The following is a 14115-nucleotide window of genomic DNA, read 5'->3' as shown; positions in this document are numbered from 1 at the left end:
GTGAAGCGGTTTCTCAGTGGCCTGGCATCGGCTAATTTCCCGGCAGGTGACGATGGAGGTCAGGTGCTTTCCAACGTAGATGGCAGTGGTTAATACACCTACTAGGCCCATAGTTCAGCTAAATCTAACGATATGTTATTGCTTGGATATCTGCTTTTTCTCCCGGACGTTATATGCTATTCCCAGCCTTTCACAAACTGTGTAGCTATGCCCATCTCATTTTTTTCATTTGGGTTATAGAATACAAAGCTGCCTCTAATAAGGCTTGGGACTATTGTCTATGGCGGGAATATTCAGGACTTTCCCGCAGTTTGATTTTGTTGAAAATGCGATCCGGGACACTTAAGTAAATTTTCCGACGTTTTTCTGTTGAGATACTAATACAGGGGGAGGAACGAGTGAGGAGGGAGGCCATACATGGGATCAATGAGTACTACGGACCTGCTTAATTCTTGTTATTCTGGGCCCTGTTACTGTTAATGTTTGTTTTGTTTTATTTTTTCACGTTCTTGTGCCTACTGTTTTGTACAGATGAATCTATAATGACCTCTGGGTTTAATCAGGAAATTTGTCATATGGTAATGAATACACAAACTGAAGTCCTCTGGACTATTTGTCCATTAACAATAATGTGGTTTTTAGGGCTCCATGGCTTTATGTAAAATAGTGTCATGGAATATAGCTGGTTGCCATAATGTTGTTAAAAGAAAAGAAATCCTAACATATTTAAAGCAGAAGAAGACATACATTGCTCTTATTCAGGAGACACATCTTGATGAAGAAGAATCTTTAAAACTGAAAAGAGATTGGGTGGGCCAAGTGTTTTATAGTACATATTCCAGTAGGAAAAGAGGGGTGATCATATTGATTAGGAGGAACTTGGATTTCAGGATATTTAAGCATTATGCTGATCAAGAAGGTCGATGGGTGGTCTTGGATGCATGCCTGGAGGGTCAGAAAATGACTATGGTCAATATCTATGCCCCCAACTCTCCTCAACCAGAATTCTTTCACACAGTTTGTAACCTAGTACGGATTATTGGAAATACAAATATTGTAATTGGGGGGGATTTCAACCAGGTCAGGGATGTGTTTTTGGATAAATCTTCCCAACCCAGGCGAAATAATGACCCTGTATATGTTGCAGTGGATGTTTTGTCAGAAGAATTGGGCCTAGTGGATATATGGAGATTGCTCCATCCTCAAGAAAGAGACTATACATTCTTCTCCCATCCACATTCTACTTATTCTAGGATAGATTATTTCCTTGTCTCTCGCTCTTTGGTGAGTCAAACTATTGGGTCCTCCATTGGTAACATAGTTGTAACTGACCATGCCCCTATAGAGTTTGTCTTATCTAGCAGAGAAGGAGTGAAACCTTCACTTAGGTGGCGTCTAAACAACTCACTATTACAAAACAAGGGTTATTGTGAATATATAAGAATAATAATGAATGACTTTTGGGTTTGCAATGAAGGTTCTATAGATGATGTTGGAATAGCCTGGGATGCTTTTAAGGCTTACGTAAGGGGTCATCTTATTCAGTATAGCTCCTCAAAAAAGCTCAGTGGGATACATTGTTGAAATTAGAACAGGACATTAAGGTACTTGAAAGACAACACACACAGCATCCTGAGAGGGAAATATGGAATAAATTAATTAAGCTTAAATTTGAGCTGAATAGCTTATTGCAGAAAAAAGTTGAATATGCAATGTTCTGTTTTAATCAGAAATATTTTGAACAAGGTGAGAGAACAGGCAAAATGTTGGCACATAGGGTTAGACAGATACAATCTGGTAATTTAATTCCCTCTATATTTGATAATAATAATAATAATAATAATAATAATAATAATAATAATAATAATAATAATAAGTTGACCACCAATAAAAAGGAAATTAATGATGTTTTTACTACATTTTATGAAGAGCTATATACCTCTAATGGGCCGGTCGAGGAACAGAGGCTGTCAGATTTCTTTTCTTCTATTAAAACTCCTAGTCTGACTGACGTTTACTGGAGGGAGAGATCACATTAACGGAAGTTAGGCAGGCAATTAATACTCTTAGGTTGGATAAGGCTCCTGGCAATGATGGATTTCCATCAGATTTCTACAAGTCTTTTGTGGACTTGAGAAGGTGCTTCCTAGTTTGGTGCATAGGGACCAGGTTGGATTTGTTAAAAGTAGATGCTCAGCTGACAATCTACGCAGGATATTACATATTTTTTGGAAGAGCAGAAATAACCTGTTGTTGCCTTCTCCCTAGATGCGGAGAAGGCGTTTGACAAAGTTGAGTACGCCTTTCTGTTTTATACATTGAAGAGGTTTGGCTTTGGTCCGTCCTTTATGCAGTGGTTGCAGTTAGTATACACAGATCCAATGGCTACTGTTCTTACCAATGGGATAATGTCACCATCTTTTAATCTTAGTCGTGGCACTAGACAAGGTTCTCCTTTATCACCTCTCATTTTTGCCCTATTTCTGGAACCTCTTGCAATTGCATTGCGTGAATGTAAATGCATCTAAGGGGTACATATGGGCCAGGAAGAACACAAACTTTTTTTGTATGCGGATGACATTCATTTGATCTCAAGTAATCCAGACGTGGCAGTACCTGCCATCTCCTCAATTATTGATTCATTTTCTGACATTTCTGGCTACACAATTAATTGGTCAAAATCAGAGGCCATGCCTCTTTCTAAAATATGTCCCCCAGCCATTAGAAATACATGGCAATTTAAGTGGATGCCTGCAGGTTTGACGTATTTAGGGATTAAACTGACACCTGGATTGGATAATTTAATGCAAGTGAATATTTCTCCAGTGATTAAAAATATTCGGCCTCTTTTGCAGAATTGGGTAAAAATGAATTTATCCATATTGGGCAGAATTAATCTGGTTAAAATTATTATTTCCCCCAAGGTATATTTTGTATATGCTACCCTTAACATTTCCGCAAAACTTGTTTAAGCTTTATAATACAGTTGTAGAAGGTTATGTGTGGGCAGGTCCAAATTATATGCTGCTAAAGATAGTGGTGGTTTAGCATTGTCTAAGGTGGACTGGTATCATTATGCATTTTCTCTCTCCCAGTTACATAAGATAAATAACTCTCTTGAGCAGAGGCCATCATGGGTTAAAGTTGAAGAGGAGCTTGTGGCTCCTACATCTTTAGAGGCATTTCTCACTCAGACGGGAAGGCCGGTACCCTTTAAAGATCCAGTTTTGGCTTTTGTACAAGAGACTTGGTTGAGATCTCACCAATTAATTAATACCACAGAAACACAGTCGCAGCTTATTCAATATAAATTACTCCACAGAAGTTATTGGACCCCTAGTAAACTCGCCAAACTGAAATTATCAGACAGGGACACCTGTTGGAAATGTCAGAAAGAAGCTGGGACTTTAGTTCATATGCCATATGACTGTGGAAAAAATGATCGCCTGTGGGATGGGATTATTACTCTCTTGAATGGTCTTTTTCAACTTAATCTCTTGAAGTCTCCAGCTTTATGCATCTTGGGTCTGTTACCAGATAACATTAATCTAACTGAAAGACAGAGGCTATGGGTACGACTTACAACCATAACAGGATGTAGGATAATATTGAGGCATTGGAAGTCATCTGAGTTTTGTAGTTTTAAGGAATGGATTGAGCTAATGACCAAAATGGCTTTATATGAGCGGGTAACTTTCAGCGTCAGGGGGAGAGAAGATATCTTCAATCAGGTCTGGGGCCCCTTTCTGAATTATTTAGAGGATATGTCTGCTTAGATAGATAACTGATACTGGTATTATATTGGATGTAACTGTTGGATATAATCAGAGGTCTATGTTAATGTAAGTTTGTAGGCACTTTGTTCTTGTTTTTTTTTTGTATATATGTGTGTGTGTGTTGACTGTATGTTTGTAATTTCCAACGGATGTCTATGCTCTGTATGTTCTGCTGTCTGCCAAAAAAAATAAAAAAAAGAGAGAGAGAAGCGGGGTCTGTGTTGTGTTGGGTGGGGGGGGGGGGGATTCCAAGCAGCTTTCCTAATTCATTTCCATACATTTCCTAATTCACACCCGACACTAATATTCAAAATGTTGAATTTCGGCATAGCCTATATACGCTATTTCGGCATAGCCTATAAGCTATTTCGGCATAGCCTATAAGCAGTTTAATTAAATGTAATGTTAGTTGTAAACAAACGGGCTACTTGGTGAGGCTTGGCCTCACAGATCCCGTGCCTTAGATGGCAAGAAAAATCTTCACGATATAGGCCTATTAACTGACCGCCCGATTCACGTTGGCTGGGTGGCAGGGGGGCCATCAGACATTTGTGCCCAGTTAATCCGGCCCTGCCCCCAACAAATCACACCTTCCCACCTCTGTGACAGCTTAAAAGAAGTTGAGAGGACTCCAAACTCCCAGACCTATTCACAAACCGGTTTTGTGGCATTTCGCCATGTTTTGAAATCCTATGCGGCTACAGGAGCTTCCAATCGTGAGGAAGCAATTTTGCATTGTAGGCATAACTAACATGCAATAACGCCACCAACAACAACCAAAACTAGGCTACTCATTGTCAACATGTAAATGAAATGTAACATTATTGTTAGGGCTGTCAATCGATTAAAAAAATTAATCGAATTAATTACATACTCTGTGATTAATTAATCTAAATTAATCACATATATAATTTTTGCTGTGAAAGTATTTTAAATATTTTTAAATTTAAAAATTCAAATGAATCATTGAATAATCAGCATTAGTGACATTAAAGTTCAAAAACTCTTTTATTATTATTTTCACTGTTCAAATAATGGCCATAATAATCTATGATATAACCTAATATGCTGAGGAAATCAATTCAAAAGTGCTTCGGGAAGAAGTTTTTTTTTTTCACATACAAGGCATTTCAGGCCACAGATTTAACCTAGGGGACACAATGAAAATAAATTAAATAAATAAATTAAAAAAATAAATAAATTAAATAAATTGCAGAGGGCTTTATTTTAATCAACACTTTATTTTTATCAACATCAGGCCGTTTTTAAAAGTAAATGTTCCAGCACATTTTTTTTCTCTCTCCTTCATTTTACAGTAATGGTTACTGACTAGAATGGCTCGGGGTCAAAAGTCACATGGAATCGATTAATCTGCGTTATTTATTTTAATCAGTTATTTTTTCTCAAATTAATTAATTGAAATTTATCAGTTATTTTGACAGCCCTAATTATTGTGAATCAAATTAAAATGTTCTCTTTTGAAAACATAGGCATAGGCATAGTAACAGATTAATTTAATAATGTTACAAAGATACTACATCAATCCGTATGTTTCATTATTTTTTTTTTATTTTTTTTTTATAATTATTTTTTATTATTTTCATCAAGAAGTAATACATATACCAGCATATACTGTGTAACTTCATATCAGCATCAAAATACAAATCGTACTAGTAACAGTACTCCTTTACTCCACAGGATCTTAACCCACACTCATGCATGCTCATACAGTGCTCATACATTCACATACACACCTTCCCAGCCATACACATACTGTGCTCTCCGTATGTTTCATTAGGCTACTAGGCTATTTACTCTTGCCTTACTCTTGATTAATTTAGGCTAGGCTTTTTTATTTAGTTATTCATCATCTTCTGTCCTTGTGTAGCGCACGCATTCTCAGACCTGTCACCTGCCACTCATCATCGTAAGGGAGGTGTTTGGAATCATTCCTGCGTTACGATCATCAGCCAATCAAAGCTTTTTCAAAGTTCTCAATGTCTCGTTTTAAATGTCAGGGCCCTCGGAAGTCTACCAATGAAGTGTGGAAATACATTTAGCCTCGTAAATGGTGTAAAACAGTGATTTATTTGCATGGCTAGCCCGATGCGGAAGCACCACCATTGAAAAAGCTGTTTTGGTTTTGGAGTGCAGGGGACAAGCCGAGGTGGGCTATGAGACATACGTTCACACTCGGTATCATGTTTCAACACACTTTAGGTCAATATCACACCGGAATTCTCCTTTAATGATGGACTACCTTAGTTTAATCCCTGAAATCTGGGTGATCAAGTTAATTCATTGGTTCATATAGACTGACCTTGTAAATTAACCATTGCTTTGAATTAACGTTTAACACATATCATTTAAATGTGCTGGTGAAACAGTTGTGTACTCTATTGTTATTTATCCCCTATTCACCCACGCCGTCAATTCTGTAGCGCAGTGCGTTAAGGCCCGCTGATGACAGCCGCCGTTATGCAGCAGTTATCAGTCCCCTGTCCAAGAGTTCGAATCTGGGTTAAGCGTAGTTAGCTTTTGGGAAATGTCTGATGTGTGATCAGTGGAATATGGGGAGGGAAGTGGCAGTGTTTTTTTGCGCGTCTGCAGAAGTCAGCCAAATATGAATGTAATTCTGCGGCATAAAGCAGATATATTTGTTTATTGTACAGAAAAATAAAAATGACATGTCAAGCAGTCAATTGACTACATTGCAGTCAAGAAGTAGGGCAAATTAATTTACGAAACCAAAACGTGGGTCATAGTTGTCTAAGCCTCTATTGTGTAGCCTGTTAAAAACGTCGCCAGATAGAATTAAATCGCCAACAACATTGTTTTCTGCAGAAGCCTACCCAAGGCTACAGATTAATTCTGAACAGTTATTTCTCTACTGGCTGAATTACCACACAAGACACTGTTTTGATTTGCGTTTGAGTTGCGTTACCCGAAATTAGCTTATTTGCAAACTCCCCCAGAGTTAGATAAGATGATACATATTCTTGTTGTCTCTGTGTACAGTAACTCACTCTGACACACGTAAAAGTGACCCTTTTCCTATTTATATGTTGTGAATAGTATAATTACAATGTGTACGAAAGCCCGTGCAAAATGACACACAGCGATTTTCTAAGCATACATACTTGGAACTATATACTCAGTGAGGCAAAGCACTGCTAATTAGTGTTGCACGGTGTATCGATACTAAAAAGGTATCGCGATGCCTTCACGCAAAAAACGATACGATTTCAGACGTTTGTAGAATCGATACTTTATTAAAATAATAACGTTCTGTGTCTGTGTCAACTGCTGCTCCCACTGCTCCTTGCACGCATCTAGGCAAGTGGGCGTGTCAAGCAGGCAGCTCTGAGTGAGTGAGTGCGCAGCCAACGTCAACATAGTTCTTTGCTGACAGTTCTAGGCCTTGTGGATAAAACAAAAGGTGTGCTATTTCTATTTCGGATACATCGCGTGAAGGCAAGCCATCAGGTACACAAAGTCATTTAAAAGCAGTAGGCTACGCATGGAACTTGGCTAAACACCTTGCAGATATATCCCAACATTTTTAAAGAGTTCAAAGAACGACAGGTTAACGAATATGCTATAGAAAACACGACTACATGGTTAGTGCCAAGTTCTTCTCTTATGTTTTAGTCTAGCCTAAGTGAAACGAGTATGGTTCTCTGGGATAAAGCGAACCTTCCTTCATCAATGAATTTTGACGAGACAGAGCTGTAATCATTTTGACGAGACATAACGAGCTGTAATCAAGGGTGCTAACGCGATGAAAGCGCAATGTTCACGCCAGAATAACATTACCATAACTTGTAAACGATCTATTTCATGTTCGGTCAGTAGCAGCCTACTACTGGTAATATTTGTCATGGCATGTAGACTGCAATTTGTTCAATAATTATTGCCCAGATGTAGGATAGGCTACCCGAAATGCGCTAATTAAAGCCCACAGCATAACACCACCAAAGCGTGTTGAGTCCTAATAATAATAGCGGCTTATTGTTACAGTACGTGGTAGCAAATCATGTTATCAAAGAAATAGACGTCATGTAGGAATGCACACAGATATATTGCAACAGGTAATGGTGTAGGCCTATCTGACGAAGACCTGAGTGGTTGGAACGTCGTACTTGTACACATGGGCACAAAGAAGACTATCCTCACATTTTCCCCTTTGCAACTGTCAAAGAAATCCCATGAACACGGGAAGGCCTAGGGTAGCCTATACTGTACATCAGATGGCCTAAAGATTAGGCCCCTCTGCATAGCATTCAGTGATTTGCATGCAGTCATTTTAACACTGACCTTGATCTAGCCTAGTTTGGCTATTTAAAGCTACTTTATTGCCACAACACAATGTAAATGAACTATAACAAACAATAAAGGACTTAATCACACAAAGTAGGCCTACTATTTTACTGACTATAAAAAAATAATAATTATGTAGGAAGTTTAGAACCCAGAATTGACCTACACACTACAAAAGTGCACCAAATTCAACACAAATGACTCAATACACTTGGAGGAGGTATGAGTCCTTTCTTCTCCAGATATCTTAGGATTTCGCCGTAGTATCGTTTTAGTATCGAGCATCGTGATATTTATGGCAGGTATCGTATCGAAGTCATAATTTTGGTATCGTGACAACACTACTGCTAATGCACTGCTAGATTTTTAAAAACACTGACCCTGAACATAATACAGAATGATAATATGGATGATAACTCGGAATGATCCCATCTACTAAATGTTTAGCCATAAACAAGGTTGAGCACCTAAAGCAATGACTGTACCTTTCTTGGAGTATTGATCCAAGCTAGGTGAGTGAAATGGGAATCCACAGATACACCAACAACCTCACAGTTGATGTCATGGAACTCATTGGCCTTGTCACTGAAGGAGATTATCTCAGTTGGGCAAACAAATGTGCTATAAAAAAGAAGTCAAGAATAGTAAATAACAAGCACAAATACATTTTTGTAAAGTTAAAAATCAGCCACAAGGTGTCACCAAAACAAGCACACAAACAGACAGACTTTTTCAGACCTTTTTAAGGGGTGCGTTTCCCAAAAGCATAGTTGCTAACCTGGCAACTATGCTTTTGGGAAACGCACCCCAGAGCAGTTGGCCCAGCCCCCTGGTTACTGTTGCTAATGTCCCACAAGCTTCATAGTTCATGACAGGTCCACAATAATAATGGAATAGCAATGTTTTACAGCGATTCTCTCAAATGCCTGAAAATATTGTACTTGGTTTCTTGCCACTTTTTAACGCTATTTATTTATAGTTTTTGAGTTATTCTTAGTCCTTTTTTCTGATTACAAGTCCGCTGATACCCAACGTTAACGTTAAAGGAATTATCCGGAGTAAAATGCACTTTAGATCGATTTACGGATGATTGGGGGTACATACGTTGAGTTGACATCAAAATCATGTCATTCGGATGTGTTTTGAGAAAGTTCGATTGTACCGTTTTCAGTCACACAACTCGTAGCCTGGAAGTGAGCAGGGCATTTCAATTTCGCCACTACAAAACGCTATTTTTATACCTCTTCTACAGTTCCAAACAACATAACACTACCTTTCCGGAAATGTTGCCATCTTTGCTGTAGGAGTCTTATTGCTGAGTGTGTTGTAACACGCTCTGGAAATTCACAATTTCGTCGCCTTTTAAAAAAAAAAAAAAAAACATAGTCCAGTCCATACAACTTCATTTTAATTTCGAAAGAAATACTGGACTATGTTTTTTTTTTTTTAAACGGTGACGAAATTGTGAATTTCCAGAGCGTGTTACAACACACCCAGCAATAAGACTCCTACAGCAAAGATGGCAACATTTCCGGAAAGGTACTGGCTTGATGAAATTCATTCTGGACTCTCTATTCAACCACATAAAGACCTCGGGATACTTCGGTTTGGCTTTAGGGACCCTCTACTCACTACCACGTAAGTGTTATGTTGTTTGGAACTGTGGAAGAGGTATAAAAATAGCGTTTTGTAGCGGCGAAATTGAAATGCCCTGCTCACTTCCAGGCTACGAGTTGTGTGACTGAAAACGGTACAATCGAACTTTCTCAAAACACATCCGAATGACATGATTTTGATGTCAACTCAACGAATGTACCCCCAATCATCCGTAAATCGATCTAAAGTGCATTTTACTCCGGATAATTCCTTTAACTAACATTAACGTTAGCTGCTACTCCATTGGGCTGATAAGCTTGCCTTGACTAGCCGTCTCTCATTCATCCGTGCCATACTAGCATCTGACGTTGGGTGCCTGGAGTCTGGATTGAGTGCTGAAGTGGGGAGCTCTGATGGCGACGTATGTACGGTACGATGGCGTTGTATGTACGGTAAGTATGTCTTGGTGTCACGAGTACGCTGGCGACTACGCCGCTCCGTCAGTCATCTTTTGTCTTTTGTTATCAATGACAATGTCTTATATGTGGAGCGCTTTGGGTTGCACTCCAGGGTTTCCCGCAGCACTTTGCAGTTAAGGCGGCCGCCTTAGCAACACACGCCTGCCGCCTTAGCCTACGTCGTCAAAAAAAAAAAAAAAAAACATACATATATAGGTAGGCCGTGTTACTCTAGGGCTAGGCCTACTGTTTTCTCCCTATCATTTTAAACCGTGACCAACTTCTCTGCAGAACGCATACAAAATAATAATAAAAAACGTGGGGTATTTGATGGTTCACTATTAAGTTCCGACACTCTTTCAAGTTTCAAGAGTGTCGGGAATTCCTCCCACTGTGTTTATTGCGAGACAGACAGTTGCTTTAATTAATTGAACGTGCGCTGCACTGTGCTGTAATGGAAATATTGCGTATAGCCAAGTAGGCCTACGGTAGCCTAAACTGAGAGTTATTTTTTTTTAATTATGCATGATTTAGCCTACTTTTTTATTGTATTAAATTCGTAGGCTGGAATGCCTCGCGGCAACAATTGTGTTTTAATGTAGGCTAGTGGCTTCAGCCTCTGACAAGCTCAGAAGACTGGTAGCTTGAGAGCGACGTGTTGAGACTTTTCATTGGCAACAGTATTAAACCAACCCACAATATAAAATATTAAGAAGAGCTCTTTAATTTCATTGAGTTAAAATCGAAACAATGTCTTTTAGTCCTCGTGGACTGATAGCCATAGGCTACTGGCAATTATCATCCCGGCCATAATTTGAGGATTTACGGGTAGGATATGCCTCCGAATCAATCGTGATACGTCCGAACAGCAGCATCTGCTGGTTGAATGTCATCGCGCTATCATCGTTCGCCAAACATTCTAATCAAAATTGCAAATCTTACACAAAAGTATAAAATAATCTAAACTTCATTCACTCTCCGTGTATAGATCAAGACAGATTTGTGGAACAGGCTGCATGGCAACAATCTGACAGCCTGCATGGAAATAAGCATAAATGGTCCGCACTTGTAAAAGAGTGCAATTAAGGGCCCTTGTTGTTTTGCACTTTCTTTGCACCTCAGTGTTGTATAGTCTGTATAGCCTAGTGTTTGTTAAAATTGGACACACTTAATTCACTGTTCTTGTTTCAGTTATGTTGTTTAGCACTGTACTGTTATCACTAGGCTTATTCTTCTTCCACTTCTTATTCTGCCACCACTTTTTCTGTAATCAATTCAGTTTGAACCATTTAACGTACAAACTTCACTCAAACTTTGTAACGTAGGTGTTCTTTTAAGGACATTGCTGCTAATAGGGCTGCTATTATGCCAAAAGTTTGGAACAACCAACAGTCTTCCTAGATCTGGCCGCTCAGCCAAAATGAGTAATCCGAGACGGATGGCCTTGGTCAGACAGGTAACCAAGGACCCAATGGTCACTATAAATGATATCCAGAGTTTCTTTGAGAGGATGAGAGAAGCGTCTCGCAAATCTACAGACAATTTTCTCGACCATTGTGGCTTGGTTTTCACTCTGACATACTCCATCAACTGTGAGACCTTATATTAGATGTGTGCCTCTCCTAATAATGTGCAGTTAATTCATCCCAACGGAACATTTTAGGGGCGCAACCAGAAAATGTAGGGGCACACATAATAAATTAACATGCTAACCAAATGTTTGCATTTTTACTAATTTCCAGCAACGTAGCAGGTTGATATCTGTCTCCTTCCCACAGACGTTTACGCACACTCGATTATCTCTAGGACCCTCCCCCTACACACATTAGCCACTTACAGCCATTCCCTATCCTTCTCACACTCATTGGCCTGCCACAGATTCCGGATTCATTCATGCGTCCCTTCCACGTTTAACGTGTAAATAAAGGCTCAAATTTGAAATATGACGCCTCGATATTAAAGAAACTCCGACTCCATTCATTCTGAAAGTCCACCGCACAACAATGCAACGTGCATGTTCACATTTTTAGTAACAACCGCCAAACTTGCTTGCTTGCCTTACACATCTAAGTTTTCTGACTATTTTTCTTACCTTCTTTTTTCCGCTGTGGATGTTAGTAAGTTTGTAGAAGTTTTAGCTCTTACGTTCTGAACATCTCGCACTGCCATCGCCCGATGTCATTTCTTAGTCATATCACTCTCTGTCTCTCTTTTAAATGCCTATTCCCTGAATGGTAGGCTACAATTATGTGTTTTATATATAGGCTAATATCTAAACAAAATAACCCAGGCAGTCTCATCTAGGATATAACACAGGTTGAAGTTGGTTCTATTTAGGGAGGTGAACATCTGTAGATGACTCAGAAATGACATCGGAAGACAAGGAGTGAATATGGCAAGAGGCAAGCCGAAGTCTGCTGACAAGGGCTCGACGGTAATTGTAAAGCAATTTACAAAAGATTCACTGAACAAAAATGCTGATGTGGTACATGAAAATGTAGCTAAAAATGTGGAGAATGCAATGCAATCAAGCATTTTGGACGATATATTGTCACAAGCTGGCAGAATAGGCAACAGGCCGATGTGCGTTTTATTTGGAGACTGTTTTGCGTGACAGAGACTGCTGATATTCTGGGGATAGGCCTAGCCAATGTACGACTTTTGCCTTTTAATATATTTGCTGCATTAGATCAGTCTTTCTAGAACAGGCAAGGGCTTTCTAGCCTCACGTCAGCAGCGCTGCATCACCCATATAGCCTACATTAAAACAACCAGCGGATGGTGGGCAGGTGCCGTTTTGAAAATTGGTCAACAAACTTTGGTGCTGATGGATGGCTGATGGATGATAAGTTTTGCTATGCAGTTATGGTTGAAATAATAGCCCATCAGCGCATCTCTAGTGTGTGTGCCTCTCTCGCTCAGAGGGGAGGGAGAGGCTGAGGGTCGATCCAGCATGGATTCTAAACTCTGTGGTGGATAGGATCTACAATTAGGTGTTAATAATATTACCACGCTAGGTCGAAGTACTCCCAAGTGCTATTGCACCACACATTGTAGTTCTCATGTTTATTCGCTTGGAAAATCGTCACGTTTCATGTTGTGTGCCCTAACATTTTTCATCAACTACTCGTGCAACTGTATTTAAGTAGGTAAAACGTGGAGGTGTTTGAATACTGCTATGTGCCTCTCTCTACGGCCACGGCAGAGCCCGCTAGCATAGCAACATGCTAACACATTCGCGCCGCGCGACAGAGCGTTTGAGTGCACCTACCGACGCGGGAGAGGTACGACTCAACTCGTGAAAGTTACGGTAAGAACATATATCACTACTGATTTTGGGTGGCGTGTTCCTTTAATCCCTTATCTAGGTTTTGTGAAATACCCCTCAGGACCCCATTGCAAGAATTTCTGGAGGTCAACAGATTGTGTGGGGGAAAAACATGCTAATACTATAGCAAAAATACTTACAAATCTAGGGGGTAGAAGAAAAGCACAAGGTATTTTCCTTTATAGTCATCTAGGCTGATCTCTTTAAACTCGCCATGGTGGACAGCAGTGCCTTTGAAATGAGGCGCACTTTGCGTAACAGCAGGTGTCCACTTAGCGCAGGCTTCATGGAGTAGAACAGAGGGAAAAATAAAGAAAGAAAAAAAGTTAGTTTGTTTTACTTCCTGCTGGATAATAGTTCAACAGAACATAGTTCAACAGTCCCGCCCCTCCTACGAGAGATGCTTAGTTTCTGGAAGTTTCCCATTCATTTCTCCCAATCGACGTCTGGAAAAATCCGTATATAAAGAGTTTTAGACCCTGCCTTAGGCCGACCAGCTATGACGTGACTCATAATCATTCAACAATCAACATTTCTCATTTCAAGCAAAAAACGAACAAAAAAAGCAAAAAACTAACAAAAAATGAAAAAAAAAAAAGGCTAAGGTACAAGCCTGTGTACATTTTTTTTTTTATTT

The 14115-nt window shown here is 39.4% G+C and overlaps 1 protein-coding gene across 1 annotated transcript in view; it reads right to left on the bottom strand.

Moving 5' to 3' along the window:
* The window catches only part of prdx3 (peroxiredoxin 3), a 69878-nt gene that overhangs the window by 54534 nt on the left and 1229 nt on the right, over nt 1-14115 (bottom strand). Inside the window, exons 3-4 of the mRNA XM_076285272.1 lie at nt 13619-13760; nt 8582-8717 (exon numbers count right to left, since the gene is read on the bottom strand). Of these exons, the coding sequence (XP_076141387.1) occupies nt 8582-8717; nt 13619-13760 (278 nt within the window). The remainder of the gene's footprint in view (nt 1-8581; nt 8718-13618; nt 13761-14115) is intronic.

This window comes from Alosa pseudoharengus, unplaced genomic scaffold, assembly GCF_046254945.1.
Source record: "Alosa pseudoharengus isolate Yale_2024_CS ecotype anadromous, Long Island Sound unplaced genomic scaffold, YU_APseudo_1.1 YU_APseudo_1.1_scf_15, whole genome shotgun sequence".
In the NCBI taxonomy this organism is placed as follows: domain Eukaryota; kingdom Metazoa; phylum Chordata; class Actinopteri; order Clupeiformes; family Clupeidae; genus Alosa; species Alosa pseudoharengus.
This window is presented reverse-complemented; position numbering and strand designations above follow the sequence as displayed.